We start from the raw sequence: 20,654 nt of genomic DNA, 5'->3' as shown, positions 1-20,654 counted from the left end.
CGGATGGGGAGGGGGGAGGAGAATCCCACAGACAACCCCACGGATGGGGAGGAGAACCCCACAGACACCCAACGGATGGGGAGGGGGGAGGAGAATCCCACAGACACCCAAACGGACGGGGATGGGGGAAGAGAACCCCACAGACACCCCCACGGGCGGGGGAGGGGGAGAACCCCCCCCAGAGCCCCAGGCACACCCCCCCCCCCCAAGGGGAAGGCCTGCACGGACCCCACAGGCCGCACCCCACCCAGAGGCCGGCGCACACACCCGCTCGCCCCCCTGCACAGACACACGCGTGCACGCCCCTGCAGTGCTGTGCACAGGCAGACAGAGCCCGCGGCCAGGTGTGGAGCAGTTTTATTCCCCCACGCAGTTTTATTCCCCCACAGACCCCCCTCAGCCAGCCGCCACCGTCTCCTTGATCCAGGCCAGGACGCGCTGCACGTCCACGTATACACCGTACTTGGAGACGGTGCAGGTCTTGTCGTAGCTGAGGATGCCGGCCGCATACCAGGTGTTGTCATCGGGGTCCTGCACGGCAAAGGCGCCGCCGGCATCCCCGTAGCATGTATCCTCCCGCAGCTCGCTCATGCCCACACAGAAGGTGTCATTGCTAAGGATAGGCTGGACCCAGTAGGACTCATTCCGCGCCTCGTAGTACTCCCTGCACCTCTCGCCCTCTGCCACCGGCAGCATCACGTACTTCAGCATGTCGGAAAAGGCAAAGGTAGCCCCGCGGCCCCAGCCTGAGACGTAACCCACCCGCCCCGGGCGCACGTAGTCCTTCTGGGGCAGGCAGATGGGCATCACCTCCTCCCCGAGGAGCACCTTCTGCTTGAGCTTCAGCAGGGCCAGATCCACAGTCTCTGGGTAGCCGGGGTGCAGCACCACACGCTCGATGCCCAAGGCAGGCTCCTTCTGGCTGCCCAGGAAGAGCTGCAGCGTAGAGGCGATGTCCTCCGGCTTGGTGTTCTCGCTGTGGTTCAGGTAGACGTTCCTGCCCGTGGTCAGCAGCCACTGGTCACCAATGAGCGTGGCCCCCACGATGAGGTTGTGGCGGGTCACCAGCCGGCCCTGCCAAGGGAAGCTGCCCTTCCCGGCCAGCAGGCCGCCGATGATACGTTGCATCTGCCTGGGGGGGTTCTTTGGCTTCCCACACACTGCATAGGGCAGAGCAGAGCCCCGGTGAGCCCTCTGAGGCCAGCAGGTGCTGGATGCCTCCCGGCCCGGGGCAGCCCCAGGGAGCAGCACTGAAGATGGGGGTTGTGAGCAGCCCCTGCAGCCCTTTGGCTGCCCAGACCGACCGCTTACAGCCCCCCACGCGCCCTGCCCCTGCTGTTCTGCTCTCACCTGGCTCGCAGACAGGCACCTCCTTGCCAGCTTCAGGGCTCACCCACTCATGATCCTCGTCACACTTGTATGTGCCTTTGGAGGGAAACTGGAGTCAGCACCCCTGCCCTGCGAGGGAGGGGAAGGGCCCCGCAGCCAGGGAGGCACAGGTGTACTTGTACCTCCCCAGGGCTTAGGTGAGCAGGGGTAGCTAGTCGTACCCCGGAGGAAGGGGGGGGTGGGCTGCATCATCTGGCATTGGGGCAGCCCCATGCATCCCCTGGAGCCAGGGACAAGCCCCGTCCCTGGGTGCTGCGCCCACGCCGCCTGCCTCACCGTCACCAGAGCCGCGCAGCTGGTAGTACGGGTCGCAGCGGTACTTGATCAGGTGCTCCACGTAGCCATGTTCAATCTCCGCAGGCTTTGCACAGCTCCAGTCTGCAGGCAGAGGATGCTCAGCTGGCCCAGAGGACTCAGCCCAGGACATCACCCCCACTTCTGGCAGGTCCCTCCCCACTCCTGTCCTGCCCCACGCCTGCTCCCTGCCAAGCTGCCCCTGGCTTCGTCCGAGCCCCGGTGCTCCCACCCTTGCCCTGGAAGGTACCTGTGGCGGTTGCAGTCTCCAGCACGGTCCAGGCCAGGCCAGCAATCAGCAGCACTGCAGGCCTGCAGGGAAGAGAGGGCACACTCAGCAGAGGGCCCCTACCCCCCGCTCCCAGTCTGCGGGCTCCACCAGGACCACTGCCCTGGCCAGGCTCATGCCCTGTCCCTGGGGGCTGCCTCCCCCAGAGGGCAGAGGGCTGACCCCACACCCCTGGGGCTGCCCATCGGACACAGCCTGGAGAAGTTGCCTGGGCCAGACCCAGACCCTGCTGCTGTGGAGGACAAGGCTGCAGTGTTGGGACCCAGAGCGCTTCCCGGCCCAACGTGAGTCCTGCCACAGCTCACAGCAGGGCCAGGTCCTCAGCCAGGCAAGCAGGACACACACATTGACATCGCTCACCCCATGCTCATAGCTCCCTCTCTTCGCAGCAGCCTCCTTCTGCAGGTTGATGCTGTTCAGGGCTCCCTCCTCACCCCTTTTATGGCCACCTCCCTTGCCCTGGGCAGCCCCTGTGCTCCAGACCTCCTGACCCTGCAGTATGCAGCCAGCACCTTTCCCAGCAGGAGGAGCACAGAAAGCCCCACCTGGCTCACAGCTGGCCTGGCAGAGGCTTGGGGAGAGCCTGCCAACCCCCCCCATGGGAAGCCAGCGTGCCAGGAGTTTCTGGGATTTTGCAGCTACAAATATGCAGGGAGGGATCGGGCTGCAGACGCTGGTGCCCTGGGGCTGCAACACCAGCTGAGGTTCACAGAAAGCAGAGCCAGCCCCTGCCCCCTGCAAAACTGCCCTGTGCCACCGCCTAGAGCAGTTCCTGCGGGGGCACCCGGCAGCCCCACAGGGCCCGGGCAGCTGTCCCTGTGCCAGCAGGCGAAGCCGGGGCACAGGAGCCGAGTCCCATCCCATCCTGTGCCTGGCTCTACCCGTAGCCGGGGCGCACCCTGCCAGCCACCCCACAAAGCTGGGGCACAGCGGGGCTCGGCACTGCCAGCGCTCTGGGCAGCACCAGCCCGGCTGGCTGAGGGATGCAGCCCGTCCCATGCCCGCTCGCTGCAGGCTCCGATGGACTTTGGCCAAACCGACCTCTTCCCACAAGTACCCACCCTTTCCCGCGCAGCGGGCTCCAGCCCCACATCCTGGCAGCCCCTGGCCCCTCGGGTGCAGGTTGTTTATCAGCAGAGGCAAGGGCCCAGCCCAGCTTTACGGGAACTCGTAGCAGCAATCCCTGGCCAGTGCCCAGCTGGATGTGGCTGGCCAGCAGCAAGGGCACGGGGCAGAGCACATCAGCCTGCCCCTACAAGCTGAGTCTGCTTCCAGCAGGAGCACAACCAAGGGGCAGCACAGAAGGGAAGGGACAGGCACCCACCCTCTTACCTACCCCGGGGTGCCAGTGTTGAAGCGAGGCCACCCCAAAACCACGTGGAGCATGTGAGGCCAGCTCTGGCCCTGAGCCATTGAAGCCTGGCATGCTGGGGGTCTCACCAGCGAGCATCTTGCCAGTCTGTCAGGCTCAGGAGGGACATCTGTGTCTGGTCCCAGGTGCTCCAGAAGGCGGCTTTCCCATCCTGTGTAAGCTTCTTCACATCTCATGGGGCACCTGGGCCCTAAACAGCACAGGGCTTGACACGTCTGGCCCAGCACTGGTCATACTCATGCAACCACACTTGAAACACAGAAGGCTAGAGTCCAGCACAGGATGCACTGGGGCTTGACAGCTCCGATCCATGAACCACGCCAGCACTTAGAAAGGTGCTGTGGCATCTGACGATGGCAGGCTTAGATAGCACCATCCCACTGCAGCAGGCTTGTCCCTCCACAGGAGACTGCCATGTCCTGGCAGAGGGAAAAAAGCAACACACGACTGTGCCTTGGTACCCACTCGGCAGCCTCAAGGTTAGCTCGGACAAAGGGACTGCCTGCAGGAAGGTGTGGGAAGCCGCTCCAGCCTGCTCGTGGGGCACGGACCACAGCCCACGCACTGGGCTATGGCAGCGCAGGACCATGCCTGAGACCAACACCGCCAGCGACTGCTGTGGCAGTGCAAGGCACTGACTGTCTCCAAGCCACAGTCACTTATCAGCTGCAGAGCACAGACAAGAGTGCCGTGGGACAACGTGAAACTCAAGCTCGGGCTCCCATGACATGACAGCCACATTCAGACCTGGAGAGTGAGAGCCTCCCAGGCCTTCTCCGCAGAAAGCGCATCAAAACCTTGGCCAATGGACCAGGTCACATCCCTGTTAGAGCAGCAATAAGCACCACCTGCCAGAAGCAGAGAATCTAGTAAATGAAGAGGCTGGTGCAGAGGGCTGCAGAAGCAGGGGAGCAGGCAGGTGACAGCCCTGACGTGAGCTGAGGGCCACTGAGAGCAGGGTCAGCAGTCCCACTCCTCCTATAAACAAGTTTGTTGAAGTGCTTGTGATGCAATCCTGCTCTGCAGGGTGGATTGCAAGAGGCTGCAGAGGGAACACTGTGTCCAGGTCAAGTTGTGTTGCTCAAGAAAAGCCTGAGATGACCACGGGGAGTCCAGGGTAAAGTGCCAGTCAATGCCAGAGGCCCCAAAGACAAATCCAACAGCCTCCAGAAGCGTGAACGAACAGGGCTTTTCCATAATAAGCGACAGGGCATAACCGCAGCTGTCTCCAAACATCTGCACACCAGCAGCAAAGGGAGGAAACAGCACCCATCACCTCACAAGGGCCCAGCCCCAGGCAGAGGTCTTTGCAAGGGGAGCCCTGGCAAGCTTTGCATGGATCCATCCCAGAGCCCAGCTACCCTGTGGTTTCTACCACCAGGAAAAGATGCACTGACCAGTAACAACATAAAGAGAGCTGATCCTGCTCAGCTGAGGAGAGTTGAGCTGCGTCCCTCGGACTCAAGAGGTGTCCCCGAATCAGCACACAGGACCAGGTGAGCCAAACATTTATTGACACTCAGGCAGGACCCAGGACCTGCAGGTTTGTTACAGGATCACATGCGGAGAAGGGAGGAGGGCAGGGAGGGCAGATGCTCCTGCAGAGGCTGCGGTGCAGGAGGACCGAGCACCAACCAGAGAAGGCAGCATGGGCTGTGGCATCCCCGGCAGAAGGGACACCCAATACACTGCTTGGCCCACGGCTCTGGGCAGTAACACCAGGGAAGGCGTGCTCTCCATGGGGCAGTGCTGCAGCAGGAGGCAGGGCACAGGACTGCAGGGCTGTCCCCTCAGGAGCTTTCCTCACCACCCAGCAGAGCCTTACTCAACGCTGGTTTCTGCTGGGGACCCCAACCCACCAGAAAGCCAAAATACAGCCCTGGACAGCGGCACCAGTGTGGAGGCCCCCTCCCCTGCTCCCCACCAGTGCAGCCCCAGCTTCACCCATCACTGACCCTTCTCAGGGGCTGGGATCAGGACCTCAGCTCAGTCCCAGCGGGCCCAGCACTGGAAGCATCAGACTTGTCCCTGCTTGGCCACGGCTTCTCCTGGCTAGACGTTGGTTCTGTGGCACATCAGCACCGGTGATCTGCTCCAACTGCCTCCATGACGTTCTTGAACCCCTGCTCCCTAACCAGGGACAGCATGTGACGGCTGGGTCGGCCTGGCACTGCGGCTCAGCCCCGCAGTACCACTGCTCATGCGCCAGCATGTGGCTGCCCAGGGGCTCCCTGGGGAGGTGCCCAGCCCCTCACTCACCTCAGCAGCTCCTCTAATTCCCGCTTCACTGTCCCCACCACCAGCGGCCCATGGTACACGAGCGCCGTGTACATCTGCACAAGCGAGGCTCCAGCGCGGATCTTCTCCAGGGCATCGCGCCCACTGCTCACCCCACCCACCCCAATGATGGGCACCCGGCCTGTGGGCAGACGCAGGGTCAGGACAGCACGGGCGATGCCAGCACGCACCCCCAAGCCCTGCTCTGCCCCTACCTCGGGTGAGGGAGTACATCTCCCTGATGGTCTGCGTGGAGAGCTCCCGCAGGGGCTTCCCGCTGAGGCCCCCAGGCTCTGTGCACTGCCTGCTCCGGAGGCTGCTGGGGCGGCTCACGGTGGTGTTGCTGACAATCAGCCCGTCCACACCTAGCTGGGGGGGGCAGCAGCATGAGGACACAGCTGCCACGAGCAGCTCCCCACTCTCATCCCCCAGGCTGCCAGGCCCGGCCCCCCCGGCAAGTGCCCCAGCAACATGCCCGGGGACAAAGCAGCTGCCCCTCACTGCCTGGACCATCCCCAAGGTCTGGGTGATGCACACAGGCCCTCGCAGACTCAGAGCTACCCAGGACACCATCCTTATGGCAGCCAGAGAGCCGCGGGTCTGCCTGTCCTTTCAGAAAGGTGACTTGCCAGGAGCACCATGGTCTTGCCCCTATGCTGTGCGAGGTGAGGCAGGAGGCACACCAGCCCAGCTCCTCGCCAGTCTCCCCTTCCCACCTCCTCACCTCACAGACAACACTAGCAACGTCCTGCTTGTTCTGCGCAGTGAGGTCAGGGGCAATCTTCACCAGCACGGCTGGCTTGCGCTCGCAGGGCAGCATGTCCCTCTCCACCAGCACCTGCAGGGGAATGCATGGGGGAACAGAGCAGTGCGTGGTTGGAGAACACCTCCTGCCTCAGACCGGGGAGACACGTGCACCCATTGCCACAAGGCAGCACAGGGACAGGCCCCGCTCTCCCTACATGGCGCTGCCAACGGGACGGACACGCTACGGCACAGGGCCTGGGGCACAGGACCCGCACAGGACTGCAGCGACTCCCGATGCCACGGGGTGGGTGGCTCGCTGCCCCCTTCCAGGAGCAGAGCAGAGCACAACACCTCACTGCTCGCGTGCCCTTTGCTGGAGTACAGTGCCCTGGTGAACCCCACGCCAGCAGCTGATCAAGGGGCATCTCGGTGGCTCTGCCCACCACTCCAGGGAGCCGCCACGCTCCTCCCTGCGCTGGGGCAAACCCATCAGCTGGAGCAGAGCAGGCGCTGCTGGGGGATGGGATGCATCCAGTGCTGCAGCTGTAGTCTGGGCTGGCTGTGAGGGTCACCCACCTTGGTCAGCAGGTCCCGCAGCTCAGTCTTGCCCTGCAGGTCCCGCAGCCCTGGCGTGTTTGGGCTGGACACATTCACAACCAGGTAGTCAGCCAAAGGGCCCAGCATCCGGACCCCAGCCACGTAGTCAGCTGCAGCATCAGTAGAGCTCTTGTTCTTGCCCAGGTTGACTCCAAGGGGCATCCCCGCTGCAACACAGACACGGCTGAACCAGGGCAGCAGGACCAACCACCACCCAAGGGGCCAGAGCACCTGACAAGGGAAGCCCCAGGACCAGCTAAATGAAGATGGAGATATGCAGCCCACATGTTTCACGGGGGTGGGCCTGGGACTGTTCTGCAGCCACAGGAGCACCACCACAGCTGCCCTGGTCAGCACCTCCCAGCACCGCAGCCTCCAGCCTGGCCACCCAGCAGGGGCTGCCCTCGGAAACTGCCCAGCTGGGGCACTATTGGCTTTGGCTAGTCTCAGCAGACAGGTCCTGCCCAAAGCAGCAAGCAGAGCCCTTATCACAGAGAAAATAGTGTGAGAAAGGTGCCTGGTCACAGTCCCAGGGGGAAGAGGCTACAGCCCCAAGAGAGTTCCTGCTGTCCAATTCCACCTCATTCCAGCCAGGGCCCTCCCGTGCCTGGAGGTTAGCGTTACACACCTTTCCTAGCCAACAGCTACCCAGGAGACCCCCAAACCCACCCTGCAGACCCCAAGAGCAAAGGCTTATAAGCTTGTCTCACCACTAGTGAGCCTGAGCTGTGTCTCCCGGCGGGCCCGCAGCCTCCGCTCCACTGCGACGTGGCCGTGGCTGTTGAACCCATACCTGCACCAGAACAGACAAGTTCAGGGCTTGTGTCCACAAGCCCTGAGCAGGACCCAGGAGAAACACAAGGGAGATGTATGGTGTCTGCAGCTCCGCTCAGCACATCCAACCCAAGAGCCACCACAGCATGGACCACACAGCTGGGACCACCCAAATAAAGGTGCTCCCTCTGGGTGGACAGCCTGCGGGACACCGCAGAGCAGCCACCCTCAGATCCCACCTGTTAATGACCGCCTCATCCTCCGCCAGCCGGAAGACCCTGGGTCTGGGATTCCCCTCCTGGGGCTTGGGTGTGACAGTCCCTACTTCCACAAAGCCAAAGCCCATCTTGTACAGCCCATCCACGGCCTCGCCATGCTTGTCGAAGCCGGCCGCCAGGCCCACCGGGTTGCGGAACCGCTGCCCGAGGACTCGCACCTCCTATGGGGCAGGGGCTGGGTCAGACACGGGCAGCCGGGAGGGCCAGAGCCCACCGACGCCAGGAGCCACAGCCAGGGCCTCGCCCCGGCCCCCTCCCCTCCATTCCCCCTGCTCCACAGGGTGCCCTCATTGGGCGCCTGCCCCGGGGGACCCACGGCTTCTGCCGGGACCATCTCCTGGACCCGGGGCTGCCCTGGGAGCCCTGCTGGGCACCTCCGCTGGCTGCCAGAGCTCATCGCCCCCCCCGCGGACTGCCACAGCCCCCCCGCCCCCCGGGACCCGCCGGACCCTACGATGCCCCCACCGCCCCCCACGCCCTGGCCGCCCCCTCCGGCCACACACCCTCTCCCCCGCCCCGGTCCCTGAACCACCCCCTCGGCCACCCCAGCCCCGGCCTCCCCCCGCCACAGAGCCGTACCAGCACGGGGCCGTCGGGACGGGCGGGTGGCAGCAGCCCGAGGGCGGCGGCGCGCAGGGCCAGGCCGTGGGCGGCCTCGGGGGGGAGGACGCGGAGCGCGGGCATCGCCGCCGCGTAGAGCCGCTCGTCGCCCGCCGCCAGCGCCGAGCCCAGCAGCAGCCCGCAGCCTCCCAGCGTCGCCGCCAGCGCCCGCAGCCGCCCCTGCGGGAGGCCGTCAGCAGCGAGACCGTCCTGCCCGCCCCCCGTACCGGCAGCCAGCCCCCGTACCCGTACCCCTACCCGCACCGGCACCCCGCCCCGGCACGGCACGGCACCCCGCCCCCGGCACCGCCCCCGGCACCCCGCCTCGTCTGCATCCCATACCGGTCCCCCTCCTCATCCCATGCCGCCCCGGCACGGCCCCCATCCCTTCCCGTCCCCCGCCCCGGCACTACCTGCTCCAGCCCTAGCCGCCCCCGGCCAAGCCCGAGCCCCCGGGGACCCCGTCAGCACGCCCCGCCCGGCCGGCTCCCGAGTGCCCGGTGCCGTGTCCCGGGCCCTCCCGCCGCCCCCAGGACCCCCGACCGCCGCAGGGCCCGCCGGCCGCTCACGCGCAGCGGCGCCGCCATCTGCTCAGCCCGACACGTGGCGGGATGCTTCCTGGAGCTCGCCCCGATGATTGGCGGAGGCCGGGCTCTCGCAGCCAATAGGGGCGCGGCGGGACTCGGGGCGGGCGGCCGGATCGCGGGACGAACGGCAGGGGAGGGACCCCCGCGGGGGCGGGAGCTGGAACGACACCGCCCTGGCCCCGCCCCCGGACGGCCACGGGGAGGAGCCCGAGCGGGCCCCGCCCCTGGGCGGCCCCGGCCCCGCCCAGGCTGACGCCAGTCACCCCCTCGGGCTCCGGGGCTTTAGGGACGGGGGCCCAGCCCCAACCGGGCGGCTGCGGCAGAGGGTCCCGCCGCTGTGCGACCCCCACGAGAAAGCATCCCACGGCCCACAGCAGCTCACAAGCCTAGACTTTATTAGGAACCAACCCGTAAGATACAAATCGGCCAAAAACTCCAAAGAAAAGTTGTGTGAAAGGATTATGTACAGGTGCATCACGGAGGAGAGCGCAGGTCACCTCCAGCAGCACCCCCGCTCCCTGCACACAGCAGCAGCACCGGCTGCAGCGCTCAGGTCAGCCGTCTCCCATCCCCTTGCTCAGGGGTAAGCAAAGTTGCTGCCACATATCCCACCAGAGGCCCTTGACCTCAGCTCTCCATACACGTTAGTGCCCAGTGAGAAAGCAGCTGGTGCAGCCAGCATGGCTCTGCCAGCCCTCTGCCCGGCCACCTCACCCTCCCGGCGGGCTCAGGTGGAACACACCGCCCAAGAGGAAACCGTACAGTGCCACCCTCCTGCGAGCAGGGAACAGAGCCCCACACTGAGAAGCCAGCAAAGGCCAGAGAGGCTCCCTGCGAGCCCAGAGAGGACATCAAGCAAACCGCAGGCAGACAGGGCTGGAGCCAGAGAGATGGCAGAAGTGCCAGCATACTGCACAGCCTCAAGGGCAATGCCACGTCTCCTCATGACTGTATTCCCTGCACCAACTAGTTAGAAGTCTTACCAAAGGGACTTAATCACCCTTATTGTACAGGCCATAGAGCAGGGAGGGGCAGTTTGTGGATGGTGCTGCTCTTGAGACCATCAGGGGAGAGGAGAAAGCCCTGTTCCGTTCCAGCCTTTGCCTCTCTTCTCTGTGGGAGGGGGCACAGAGCCACTGTGGAGGCAGCCAGGAATGGCACCCAGAACACCAAGCACAGCTTTCCTGTAGAGCTACCCAGTCCGACAAGGCTGTTCCCTGCTCCAGTCTCAAAAGATTCCCCACAGTTCAGCTCCTGGAGCAACAAGGATCGGGAAAGTGGCACCACCTGGTTTAAGTACAGCAGGAAGAGAGCTCAAAAAGAAGAGCGCATTCATTTGAGGTTAATACAGGAAACCAGTTTCAAGGGGAGTCTGTTTCAGAGAGAAGCAGCTGTCACAGCTCCTGCCCCTCATATTGGAGTTAGAGCCCAGTCAGCTTTATGTTTTCTTCTTTAGCTCCTCAAATCTCCGAGAAAGATCATCAAAGTCAATGTCTTCAGAGGCAGAAGAGTTGGCGCCAGCAGATGCTGTCGGCAGTGTATCTGGCACGGATGGTAATTCAGGCAGCACAAAGTTATCGAAGGTATTAGGAGCTCCAGCTTTTGGTTTAGGAGAAGCTTCTGACTTGGGCCCAGGCCCTATTTAGAATAAGAGAAATACCATTTCACCTCATCATCATCACACTCTTACCAGGCCAAACAGAGCCACACAAAAGAAAGGTCATTCTACCAAAAAGGCAGTACACCAGTGTATTTTTCTGAACAGGACTCAGTGATCACACACCTCCAACTGTGTGTAGACTCAATGGGGAAAAACACAATGTTTCAGGTTTATATGGCTGCAAGGGGCTGCTATCCTATGGCTGCACCAGACAGTAGAAGATCCCCCTCCACTGCCCACAGCCCGGCTGCCAGTGGGCTGAAGCTCCCACATGCCTATACTGGCTGGACTGCATCATGGGGATTCAAAAATCCCTGTCTCCTCCATTCCAGCACCTCCTAAAGACACACAGCCAGATCCAGTGCAGCCATAGGCCTACCTTCTTCAGCACACACCACCAACACTCCCCAGAGGACTCCACTAGATTGTTAGAAATCCTTGCTGGAGCTGGCAAGCGTCCACTTACTTTAAAAACCCTCTCCACCCTTATCAAGTGCTAGAGATAACAAGTGCTTTCAAAACACAGAGAGCAGAATCACACTGTACAAGGCAGGAGAATTTTTTTATGATCCAATTATGATGCATGAAGCATCTCGCAAGCCTTTAGGCAGATGGACCAGGGGATAACAGCTATCTCTACTACTCCTGCTCTGCTGTATGCAGCCTCAACACTGACATCAATATAAACCTATCTACCCTCTTAGTGCTTACTTCTTTCATTCTGTTGCTGCAGAACAGTATTATTAATGCCATGTAAAAATATATTATCACTTACAGCTGTTGCTTTCTCATTTTATCCTGCAATCCCCTATACTCGGTCTGATGAGGCAGCTTAAGCTGGAGACCCAGTACTGACTACAAAGTCAGATTCCAGTTCTTGAGCTTCCCAGTGGAAGTCTGGCTTCTCCCTGTTTTGAGAGGATACTCTCCATCTCCATCAGAGTCCTCTCCAAACTCAAATCCTACTCTCAAGATGTGTCAACTTCTACACGTTGTTCCCTACATGGAAAGCTTCCTTCCAAGGACACTAGGATCCCAAGCTAACCACAGCCCCTAACCACCCTAGGTTTCCCAGACCTCTTGACATACTCACCAGCCACCGGCGCAGAAGCGTCCTTGTCAGTATTAGGCTCATCAATCTGAAAAAGACTCTAAGTTACTACAGCTCACTCTCCTACCAGACACAGAATCACATATTTGTGTAGGCACTGCTAATGGGCAACAGCAGCCACACCCATGCAGAGCAATGCATACCCCACCCCTCCCCAAGAAGGCAGGCAACCCTGGCTTCCAGCGCACTCAGAAGAATCTGCCTCTCTTCCCAAGAAAAGGAGGCAGTGCTTCGACTTTCCTCTCCCTCTCTTGTCAATCAAAGCTTCCCTGGCCATATTCTGGAACTGGATAAACAGAGCATATCCACTAGGAGATCTGAAATACTTATCAAGGGAGAAGACTGCCCTCTTCATCCGCGTAATCACAGCTACTGCTTCCTTTCTTTCATAAACAATAGATAGGTCCTTGTAACCAGCAGCAAGGTACTAAATGACCCCATCTCAGGTCTTGGTCCACTTGGGACAAAGGCACAGAGCATGGTCAGTTCTGCTGGTGTAACTCCTCATTCCCTGTGGGCTGCAGTGACATCTATCCTCAACCAGCTAACAACTGCTGCATCTGTGCCTGCATCTCCTGGACTCAAACACTGCTGTGCAGCTAGTACAAGGTGTTAGTACACGCAGGTGCTTGGCGATGCTCATCCCTATACAGGAAACTGCCAAAACTAGAAGCATGTTGCTGAAAGCAAAATGGGAGGCATGATCATGAACTGCAGCAACAAACACATAGACAAGCATGGAAAGAGAAGACTCCAGCCTTTCCTCCTTTGTCCCCAAGGACTGAGAAAAGTCTGAGAAAGGAAAAGTGTTTAAACATACATCATTTGGGTCAGCCAAAACCATCATCCAGGCTAACTATGAATTAGTTCAAAAGCTGTAATTTAACAGACTGAAGGTGATAAACCCTTCACATTGCAAAAAACAGAATTTGTGGACTCTACTTGTTAAGCGTTTATCACCATTTTAGCACCGCAGTAAAATAAATCTTGGCTTTCCTTTGCAGCACAGCTGAATGAGGAACTTCTCCTCACAAGTCATTCTCCCATCACATGCACTCCGTGATTCACCACACCCATAAGCAATGCCAAGCACCACCCCAAAAGCTCCAAAGGTTGACAGCAGTGTGCTTAATGAACATTTGCCTTTTCTGTGGCTACCCTGCACTCTTTGAGGTTCCCTCTGCTGCCTACAACGGTGATTCAGCTCAGGCACTTACAGACTCATATGTTGGTGGGGCTGCTGGAATTGGTGGTGGATGGATGTTAGTGAAAGGCTGGTAGGTCCCCACTGGCAGGCCATTGAAGTTCTCCTGTACAGAGAGATTAGAGTCACGTACCAGACTACTTACCTGAGAGCGACCATGGGACACAATACACCTACAGCTGCTATGGGAGTCAGAGAAAGTAGTAGTCTAAGATAAATGCAGGGAAGTATCCAACCTGATACAGTTTATACTTACTAGGAAAAGATTCTCAAGTCAGATGTAGTCACCTGCAGCAATCAGGCCCAGCAAACAGGACTATGGGTTATTCTAAAGAACCAGCATGACTAAACACTTCATCTTTCAAGGCATTAGAAGTACCAGGACAAAAAGGGTAATACCCTGCAATAAGCACACCTGAGCCATTTCTCCTGAGTGCAGTATAACAAAACAGGAAGGAGGTCTCTGGCTCACTCGAGGCTTTGTATTACCCTTACTTGTAACACAACAGTGCTTCAAAGACCTAGACTTGGCACAAGTCCTCAACATATTTATGCCTGGGCCAACAGCTGGCTGATGATACTTGACCCAGATTTTCCACAAAAAACACTGCAGCATTGCTGGGACCACATTAAGATTCCAAGTCAACCCACTGCTCTACCACTCTCCAGTCTACACAGACATCCTGTAAATGACTGAATTCAGAGAAGAGTGCTCTTTTCAGCTCCCACCTGCCACCCTCGCAACAAATCATCTGCCATTGGCCTAGTCCCCTTCCCTTGCAGGTCTGAAAGCAGTGTGCTTCCACGGTTTTCTGTGCTGTTCCCACCCCACAAAACTCACCTGATTTCCTTGACTGAATCTTGGCACACTACCAGCCTACCAACTTCAAAGTGCAGCTCCAACCCCTGGCCAAAAGCCTGGCAGTCAGAAGACTGCCTCAGGAGTTAAGTCTGGACTCCTCTGTTCCCTGAAGGCAAAGAGGGCTGGCTGGAGAACAGGGGTAAGAACCTCCACAGTCAAGAAACAACATGAAGCTTCAGCTGAACTGCCAACAGTTTCCATCCCACGCAGTCTCACACCAACACAATGGCCTTCTGACACATCAAGCTACCAGGTACAGACACTTCCCAGTCAGCAGGGACAGGGCTAAGCACCACAATCAGAGTCTTCCACAGAAAGAAGGAATGCTCAAAGCAAAGGCACTTACCGGTCCCTTTGGAGGCGGATAGGAGAAGGGCGGATTTGGTGTTGGCATGGGCATAGGCATCATCACTGGCATGGGTACTATTCCATCATGACCGACCAGTGGGGCTGTAAACCCACCACCTCCTCCCCCTCCATGGCCGCCCTTCTTCACATCATCTGTGAATCCCACATCAATTAGATCTGCCTCTCCACCTGCAGGGGCTTCAGCCTGGAGAGGGTGGAAGAATTCTGCTCATCAACACATCTCTATTCTGATCACAGCCCTCTGAAGAGCATTAGATGCAGCATTTGTCACCGGACAAGATGGGACAACACAACAAGGACACAACACAACAAGGACAGAACAGACAGCAGCTACACAGTGATATTAATGGGAATCAAAGGCAACCTGACTACAGCATGACTAACTACAGCCACATGCCATAGGGCTGTGGGAAGGAGCAGGGATCATGCTACGCTAGGGCTGTCTAGAAGTTACCAAAGCACAACTACCACCCAGTTTGCTGCAATGCCACAGCCCTGTGCTCTGAAAGCCTGCACAGCACTAACAGGACATTTCAGCCACTGGAACACAGAAGGGAGCTCCAGACTTGCAGGTGCCTCACTCACCATCACCACTGAGTCAGGCTCATAGGGCACATTGTAGTTCTTGGCAATCTCGATGAGGTATCTCTCCACCAGAATCTTGGGCGGTGCCTCCACGCTCAGCTTGTGCATCAGCTGGAACACAAGGGTGCAGAAACACTCAGCGGGACCGGGGCAGTGCAGCACAGCAGAGCGCTATGCCAGCCAGGGCCACCTGCTGCAGGGAGCACAGTGCAGCCTTGGGGAGGCCCTTCCTCCCAGTACGGCACTGCTGCAGAGGACGCTGCTGGCAACCACAGGCCAGGGCTCCATGGGCTCTGCTCCTCTCCATTCACAGCCAGCACAGCAGGGCCCCACCTGCCAGGGACCTCAGCACTACGCTCCCATGCTCCAATGCAGGCAGACCCCTAGCAGCACAGCTGGCCCACCCTACTCTGCAGTGAGCCACAGACATCAGCCACTGGCCACAGGAAAAAGGGGCAGAAAGCCACAGCAGGCACCTCTGTTCTGCCAGCTCCAGCTGGCTGCAGCTGTTCCACCAGTTTATTACCCTGTCATTGACTGTCCCAATCTGGTTTGTCCGGCACAGCTTCCCATACTCCTTGCTGTACTTGGCACACAGCTGGTCAGCAACCTGCAGCAGGAAAGAAACTCTGGAAATGTGCACACCTTTGCTTTCCCCCACCACACACTGCACATCTGCTGTAGCCCCTAGAGCCGCCCACACCCCCCTCCCCAGGTCGTCCTCATTTCTGCCACTGAGTGCCCCAGCTGAGCAGCCTTAGCCATCCCTGATGCTCCTGGGACACCTATAATGGGATGTCCATCAGCAGAGCCCATAAAAACACATCCTCTGTCTTAAATGACACAGAGTCCCAGACAAAGGCTTCCACCAGTTTCTGGCAGTGTCACCCCCACCCTGCATATGTAACACTCCCCAAACAACCCTACTCACAATCTTCAACTCAGCGACTTCCGACTGGAGTCGTGGTGCAGCCCAAATCAGCGTAGACACTGCTTCTGCCAGGCCAGAGTCCAGCTCCCTGAGGACAACAGAAGACAATCCTATCTCCACACCAAGCACCTAGTCTTTGCTGCCCTCAATCTGCTTAGCCTGAAAGTCCCCATCCTCCATGCTGGGCTCCAGAGTCTTCCCTGACTGGGGAAGAAAAGGTCTCTGGAGGCCCTAGGACACCGAGACAAACACAGGTGCCCTTCTGTACCCCAGGCCTGCCCCCAGCAGTACCCCTCCCTGAGCCCAGGGGGCCTGGACCCTCTCCCACAGCATACCCGCTAGGCCAGAGCTTACTTCATGGACTGAATCAAGCCAAAGCGGGCTAGCAGCAGATCGCAGTACAGCTCCAGGATCTCCATGGCCTCCACAAGGTAATCTTCACGGATGATGTGCTCCACACGAATCCTGGCACGCTCATCTTTTCCGGCTGCCAGATAATCTGCAATCTCCTTCCTTGCCTTCTGGGCCAACTCAGCTACAGCACATATCCCCAAGGCCAGTCACTGTGCTGGCAAGGGCTGCTGCCTCTGTACCCACCCACAGTCCCCACCACACACAAAGCCATTACAAGCTTTCCTCTCTCCTTCAACAAGCCTCTGCAGGGCAAGACACTCAGCCATGGCTTGGTAGAGCCCTTGTGTCTAGGTCCTAGCACACTAACTCACAGAAGAAAGGACAGTGGGCTTTTAGCTGCTAGAAACACTCCTACACCTTCAATTTCCCCACAGAGTCAATCAGAACCATGGATCTTATCTGTGTCTGGGCAGGGCAGGGCAGGACAGCACAAGTGGGGAGAGCCTCCCACAGCACCCAGGAAGTTCCCCACTATGCTGTGAGCACACAAGGCCAGAGAAAGGCCCCCCAGGGCAAAACAGCATGTCCCTCCGCACCATGCACCCCATAGATTGCACCCCAATACCTGCCAGGAAGGTAGACAGAGGCCACGTTGCGGCCAGCCTGCTCCTCCAGGTACTCACACACTGGGGCAGACTGCAAGGCCTACGTCCCTCAGGGAAGAGTAAAAGGCTACTCCATACTCAGCCCATGAAAGTACCCTGACTCCATAAAAATCTCCTCAAGTCTCCTGAGCCCCAAAAGTATCTTGGGTCACACCTGCCCCCTCAAATACTCACTCTTCTTTTTCTCCAGCAGTTTGAGGCGATTGATGACAAGGCGCAGGTTGACTCGCAAGCGCTCAGCCTTGAACCCAGAGCCCAACATGATAAATGCTTTCTGTGGGAGAAGAAGGGAAGGTCATTAGAACCAAGAGCTGTTGGTCAGAAGGACACCAGTCACTGTTTTACTTGGTGGGGGGGAAAGCCAAACAAATTCTCCAAACAAAGAGGCACAGGCCTGCTATTCCTGCATCTGGTTATTTACAAATGACTGGACCTACTCATGATTCCCTTCCCCACTTTACAACGCTGCACCTAACCAAGGCCAACAGGGCAGAAACTTCCTGGATATTCCCATTCTGTCAGACTGAACCTTCACCCCAGAAACAGATGTAAGATGATAAAAAGCTGGGGCTACTCCATAAATAGGAACAGGGTTAGAAAACATATCCTAAAACAAGAAGTTAAAGGCCTGGGTCTATTTAACCTAGATAAGTGACACTAGCCACTGATGTGAATACTGCAGGACAGTAAAGTTTTAAGAATGTTAGACAAACACCTGCCAGCAGCGGTCTAGGAAAATGTGATTGTGCCTCAATTCAGTAAGCTGAGCTTACCGAGGTGGTATTTTGAGGTTCTATTCAGTCCTAGATTTCTAAGACGCCCAAGTGGAAAAAAACCTCAGATTTCCCAAAAAACAGCATAGCTACTAGAAGACATGCTTTCATTCCCGTACTTCAAAAGGTGAGGGAAGTGAACCAATGCCTCAAGATGCTGTCTGCAACAACTATCACACAGTCAAATCCTCTCTCTCTCTGTTACTTCATTGATAAAACCACATTTTTAAAGAAACATGAAAGTCAACTGCAAGAACCAAGCCAGCTTCTGTCCTATTAATATGCAAGTTGTAAAACAGCTGTATAATTAATCCAAGGAGATAAAAACTAAGATTGTAACAGTCCTGTCATCAGAAGGAAAAGTTGCCATTCCATATTCCCCACACTCTTCCTGCTTACTGAACACATTCTCTGGCACTTCTCCAGTCTCTCATGAGCCAGTTCAACTCATTAGTCCCACAGAAAACTAACTCAGAAGACATTTTATTATGCCAAGAACTATTCATCAAAAAACACTTCCTTAAGAGCTATCACATAGAAAGACCTTGGCTTGTACCGGAAGGACACATTGGTGCAGACTTTTGGATAGTGATAGCATTTTGCACATAACAAGTGGTTTACATAAGATTTATTACTATCTACAGTACATCCAGTTTATTTAACTGGTCTATTCAAGTTATTTCAATGATGCACAGAGCCAACCAAGCTCAAAAAACATTGCAACAGAAATATATATGCATGTGTATTGGGTTTGCGTGACAAGGTTTTGGTAGCGGGGGTGGTCTACAGGGGTGGCTTCTGTAAGAAGCTGCTAGAAGCTTCCCCTATGTCCAACAGATCCAATGCCAGCTGGCTCCAAGATGGACCTGCCGCTGGCCAAGGCAGAGCCTATCACTGATGGTGGTAGCAGCTCTGCAAAAACATATTCAAGAAGGGGGGGGGGGGGGGGGGGCGGGAATAACCAGGCACCAGAAACTGCAGCTGGAGAGAGGAGTGAGAATATATGAAAGAAACAACCCTGCAGACAGCAAGGTCAGTGAAGAAGGAGCAGGAGGAGGTGCTCCAGGTGCCAGAGCAGAGATTCCCCTGCAGCCCACAGTGAAGACCATGGTGAGGCAGGCTGTCCCCTTGCAGCCCACGGAGGTCCACAGTGGAGCAGATATCCACCTGCAGCCCACGGAGGACCCCACACCGGAGCAGGGGGATGCCTGAAGGAGGCTGTGACCCCGTGGGAAGCCTAAGCAGGCTCCTGGCAGGACCTGTGGCCCCATGGAGAGAGGAGCCCACGATGGAGCAGGTTTGCTGGCAGGACTTGTGAACCCACGGGGGACCCATGCTGGAGCAGTCTGTGCCTGAAGAACTGCAGCCTGTGGAAGGGACCCATGCTGGAGCACTTCGTGAAGGACTATCTCCCGTGGGAGGGACCCCATGCTGGAGCAGAGGAAGAGTGAGGAGACCTCCCCCTGAGAAGGCAAGAGCTGCAGAGACAACATGTGATGAACTGACCCCAACCCCCATCCCCCTGTGCCACTGGGGCAGAGGAGGTAGAGGATTTGGGATTGAAGCTGTGCCCAGGAAGAAGGGAGGGGTGGGGGGAAAGTGTTTTAAGATTTGGTTTTATTTCTCATTACCCTACTCTGATTTGATTGGTAATAAATTAAGTTTATTTTCCCCAAGTCAAGTCTGTTTTGCCCAGGATGGCAATTAGGGAGTGATCTCTCCCTGTTCTTATCTCGACTCATGAGCCTTTTTGTTATAGTTTCTCTCCCCTGTCCAGCTGAGGGGGTGAGTGACAGAGCGGCTTTGGTGGGCACCTGGTATCCAGCCAGGGTCAACCCACCACAGCATGATGTAAGTCTGATGCCATAAAAAATAAGTTTTGCTCTTCTGTAACTGGAACATACTCCTACAACATTAAAATAACTTCACAGTGCTGCAAGAAACAGTCTCAGCACAAGCTGCAACGTCTCTGTAGAAGTACCTATTAAATAACTATTCTGATTAACAACCTGTTTTAACAGATTAATTCAAAATACAGCCATTAAGTAGCAGCCGGCTCACCAGCCACTCTTTTGCAACCATCCTGCTGTCGTTCCATAAAGTTTTGTTGTCCCGACTCTCCCGCATAAGCCTCTCAGCCACGCTGCTGCAGGAAGACTGACCCAGTTCTTCCTTCCTTGCACCTTGCCTTTCCATCCCTTCCTGTAGGCGGGCTGCTACTCTGACCAGACCGAAATTAACCTTTACTCGTACAGCAATTAGCCTGTTGCTGGGGCGGTTTCCAAGGGCATTGGCCAGCCGGCGAGACTCGCCCCGTAGCTGCCCAACGGCCAGGGCTAGTTCAGAGAAGTGCGCAGGCAGCGCAGGAGGTCCTGGGTTAACCGGCGCAGCTGCACGCCGACGCGTCTGAGGGGGAGAGATCCCTCTCCGTCTCTGCCGCCGTCCCCAGCGAGGCGGCGGCGAGGGAACGTCCCACCGCGCGGGCGGGGCAGGCCCCGGACCTGCCCTCAGCCCCACCAGCCAGCACTTGGGGCAAGGCATCCGCCTCACTACCAGCACCCTCTCGGCCACCGAGCGCGCCCCACCGCCCCCAGCCCGGCCGCCGCAGCCCCAGCCCCACTCACCAGCCGCCCTTCCGCGCAGGCTTCGGGCACGCAAAATGGCGGCCCTCCTTCCGCACCACCTCACCGCGTGCGGAGGGATCTACGGCGCCGGCACTCCCACCCCTTACCCGGGGCACGACCGAGCTCGCTGCGGCAGCTACGGCGGCAAGGCCGCAATACATGCCGGCCGCACCGGCGCGGCGGCGTCCCGGGAAAGAAGCGGCAGCGGCACAAGCGAGGAGAGCGGCGCCGAGGGACTAAATGACCCAGCGGAGGGATTCGACTGGCGCAAGTGCTCAGTGGTACTCCCGATAGGCGCCCGCCGGTACCCGC

At 58.1% G+C, this 20,654-nt stretch overlaps 3 protein-coding genes across 10 annotated transcripts; all 3 read right to left on the bottom strand.

Annotated features, from left to right (window-relative positions):
* Positions 1 to 347: 347 nt before the first annotated feature.
* On the bottom strand, positions 348 to 2,417 carry LOC142036220 (haptoglobin-like). 2 transcript variants are annotated; one of them, XM_075039348.1, is made up of 5 exons: positions 2,333 to 2,417; positions 1,934 to 1,995; positions 1,666 to 1,767; positions 1,351 to 1,425; positions 348 to 1,160 (listed from the first exon to the last, which is right to left on the bottom strand). In XM_075039348.1, the coding sequence occupies exons 1-5, from the start codon at positions 2,341 to 2,343 to the stop codon at positions 397 to 399; spliced, it is 1,014 nt and encodes a 337-aa protein (XP_074895449.1). In that variant the 5' UTR covers positions 2,344 to 2,417; the 3' UTR covers positions 348 to 396. The 2 variants fall into 2 exon arrangements, with proteins under 2 accessions (XP_074895449.1, XP_074895450.1); XM_075039349.1 differs by lacking the exons at positions 1,666 to 1,767; positions 1,934 to 1,995; positions 2,333 to 2,417 and adding an exon at positions 1,551 to 1,646.
* A 2,419-nt stretch (positions 2,418 to 4,836) lies between these two features.
* Positions 4,837 to 9,220, bottom strand: DHODH (dihydroorotate dehydrogenase (quinone)). 7 transcript variants are annotated; one of them, XR_012652118.1, is made up of 10 exons: positions 9,187 to 9,220; positions 8,597 to 8,797; positions 7,979 to 8,178; positions 7,676 to 7,758; positions 6,945 to 7,132; positions 6,346 to 6,459; positions 5,837 to 5,990; positions 5,604 to 5,763; positions 5,300 to 5,474; positions 4,837 to 5,093 (listed from the first exon to the last, which is right to left on the bottom strand). XR_012652118.1 is itself a non-coding variant. In XM_075039345.1 (10 exons), the coding sequence occupies exons 1-9, from the start codon at positions 9,202 to 9,204 to the stop codon at positions 5,326 to 5,328; spliced, it is 1,260 nt and encodes a 419-aa protein (XP_074895446.1). In that variant the 5' UTR covers positions 9,205 to 9,220; the 3' UTR covers positions 4,837 to 5,093; positions 5,300 to 5,325. The 7 variants fall into 7 exon arrangements, 6 of the variants coding, with proteins under 6 accessions (XP_074895446.1, XP_074895443.1, XP_074895444.1 ...); XM_075039345.1 differs by having other exon boundaries at positions 5,300 to 5,467; XM_075039342.1 differs by having other exon boundaries at positions 4,837 to 5,097; positions 5,377 to 5,467.
* A 356-nt stretch (positions 9,221 to 9,576) lies between these two features.
* IST1 (IST1 factor associated with ESCRT-III) lies at positions 9,577 to 20,546 on the bottom strand. Its single transcript, XM_075039726.1, has 10 exons — positions 20,343 to 20,546; positions 17,120 to 17,219; positions 16,281 to 16,461; positions 15,927 to 16,014; positions 15,522 to 15,605; positions 14,996 to 15,106; positions 14,388 to 14,594; positions 13,193 to 13,285; positions 11,958 to 12,003; positions 9,577 to 10,842 (listed from the first exon to the last, which is right to left on the bottom strand). Exons 2-10 carry the CDS (start codon positions 17,205 to 17,207, stop codon positions 10,643 to 10,645), a joined length of 1,098 nt encoding a protein of 365 aa, XP_074895827.1. The 5' UTR covers positions 17,208 to 17,219; positions 20,343 to 20,546; the 3' UTR covers positions 9,577 to 10,642.
* Positions 20,547 to 20,654: the final 108 nt, after the last annotated feature.

Source organism: Buteo buteo, chromosome 11 (assembly GCF_964188355.1).
Source record: "Buteo buteo chromosome 11, bButBut1.hap1.1, whole genome shotgun sequence".
Lineage (NCBI taxonomy): Eukaryota > Metazoa > Chordata > Aves > Accipitriformes > Accipitridae > Buteo > Buteo buteo.
The sequence above is the reverse complement of the archived record's forward strand: the minus strand, read 5'-3'. Positions and strand labels throughout refer to the sequence as shown.

Excerpts from the sequence above, each read along its gene's own strand:
- LOC142036220 (XM_075039348.1), bottom strand. Across the intron at positions 1,768-1,933 it reads GGAGACTGCAACCGCCACAG|ACTGGAGCTGTGCAAAGCCT; the intron begins GTACCTTCCAGG and ends CTCTGCCTGCAG. Across the intron at positions 1,426-1,665 it reads GCTGCGCGGCTCTGGTGACG|GCACATACAAGTGTGACGAG; the intron begins GTGAGGCAGGCG and ends TTCCCTCCAAAG.
- DHODH (XM_075039342.1), bottom strand. Across the intron at positions 7,759-7,978 it reads GATGAGGCGGTCATTAACAG|GTATGGGTTCAACAGCCACG; the intron begins GTGGGATCTGAG and ends GTTCTGGTGCAG. Across the intron at positions 6,460-6,944 it reads TGCGGGACCTGCTGACCAAG|GTGCTGGTGGAGAGGGACAT; the intron begins GTGGGTGACCCT and ends ATTCCCCTGCAG.
- IST1 (XM_075039726.1), bottom strand. The coding sequence starts at position 17,207 with ATGTTGGGCTCTGGGTTCAAGGCTGAGCGCTTGCGAGTCAACCTGCGC. Across the intron at positions 14,595-14,995 it reads AGCCTGACTCAGTGGTGATG|GCTGAAGCCCCTGCAGGTGG; the intron begins GTGAGTGAGGCA and ends CACCCTCTCCAG. Across the intron at positions 10,843-11,957 it reads CGCTTCTGCGCCGGTGGCTG|GGCCTGGGCCCAAGTCAGAA; the intron begins GTGAGTATGTCA and ends TATTCTAAATAG.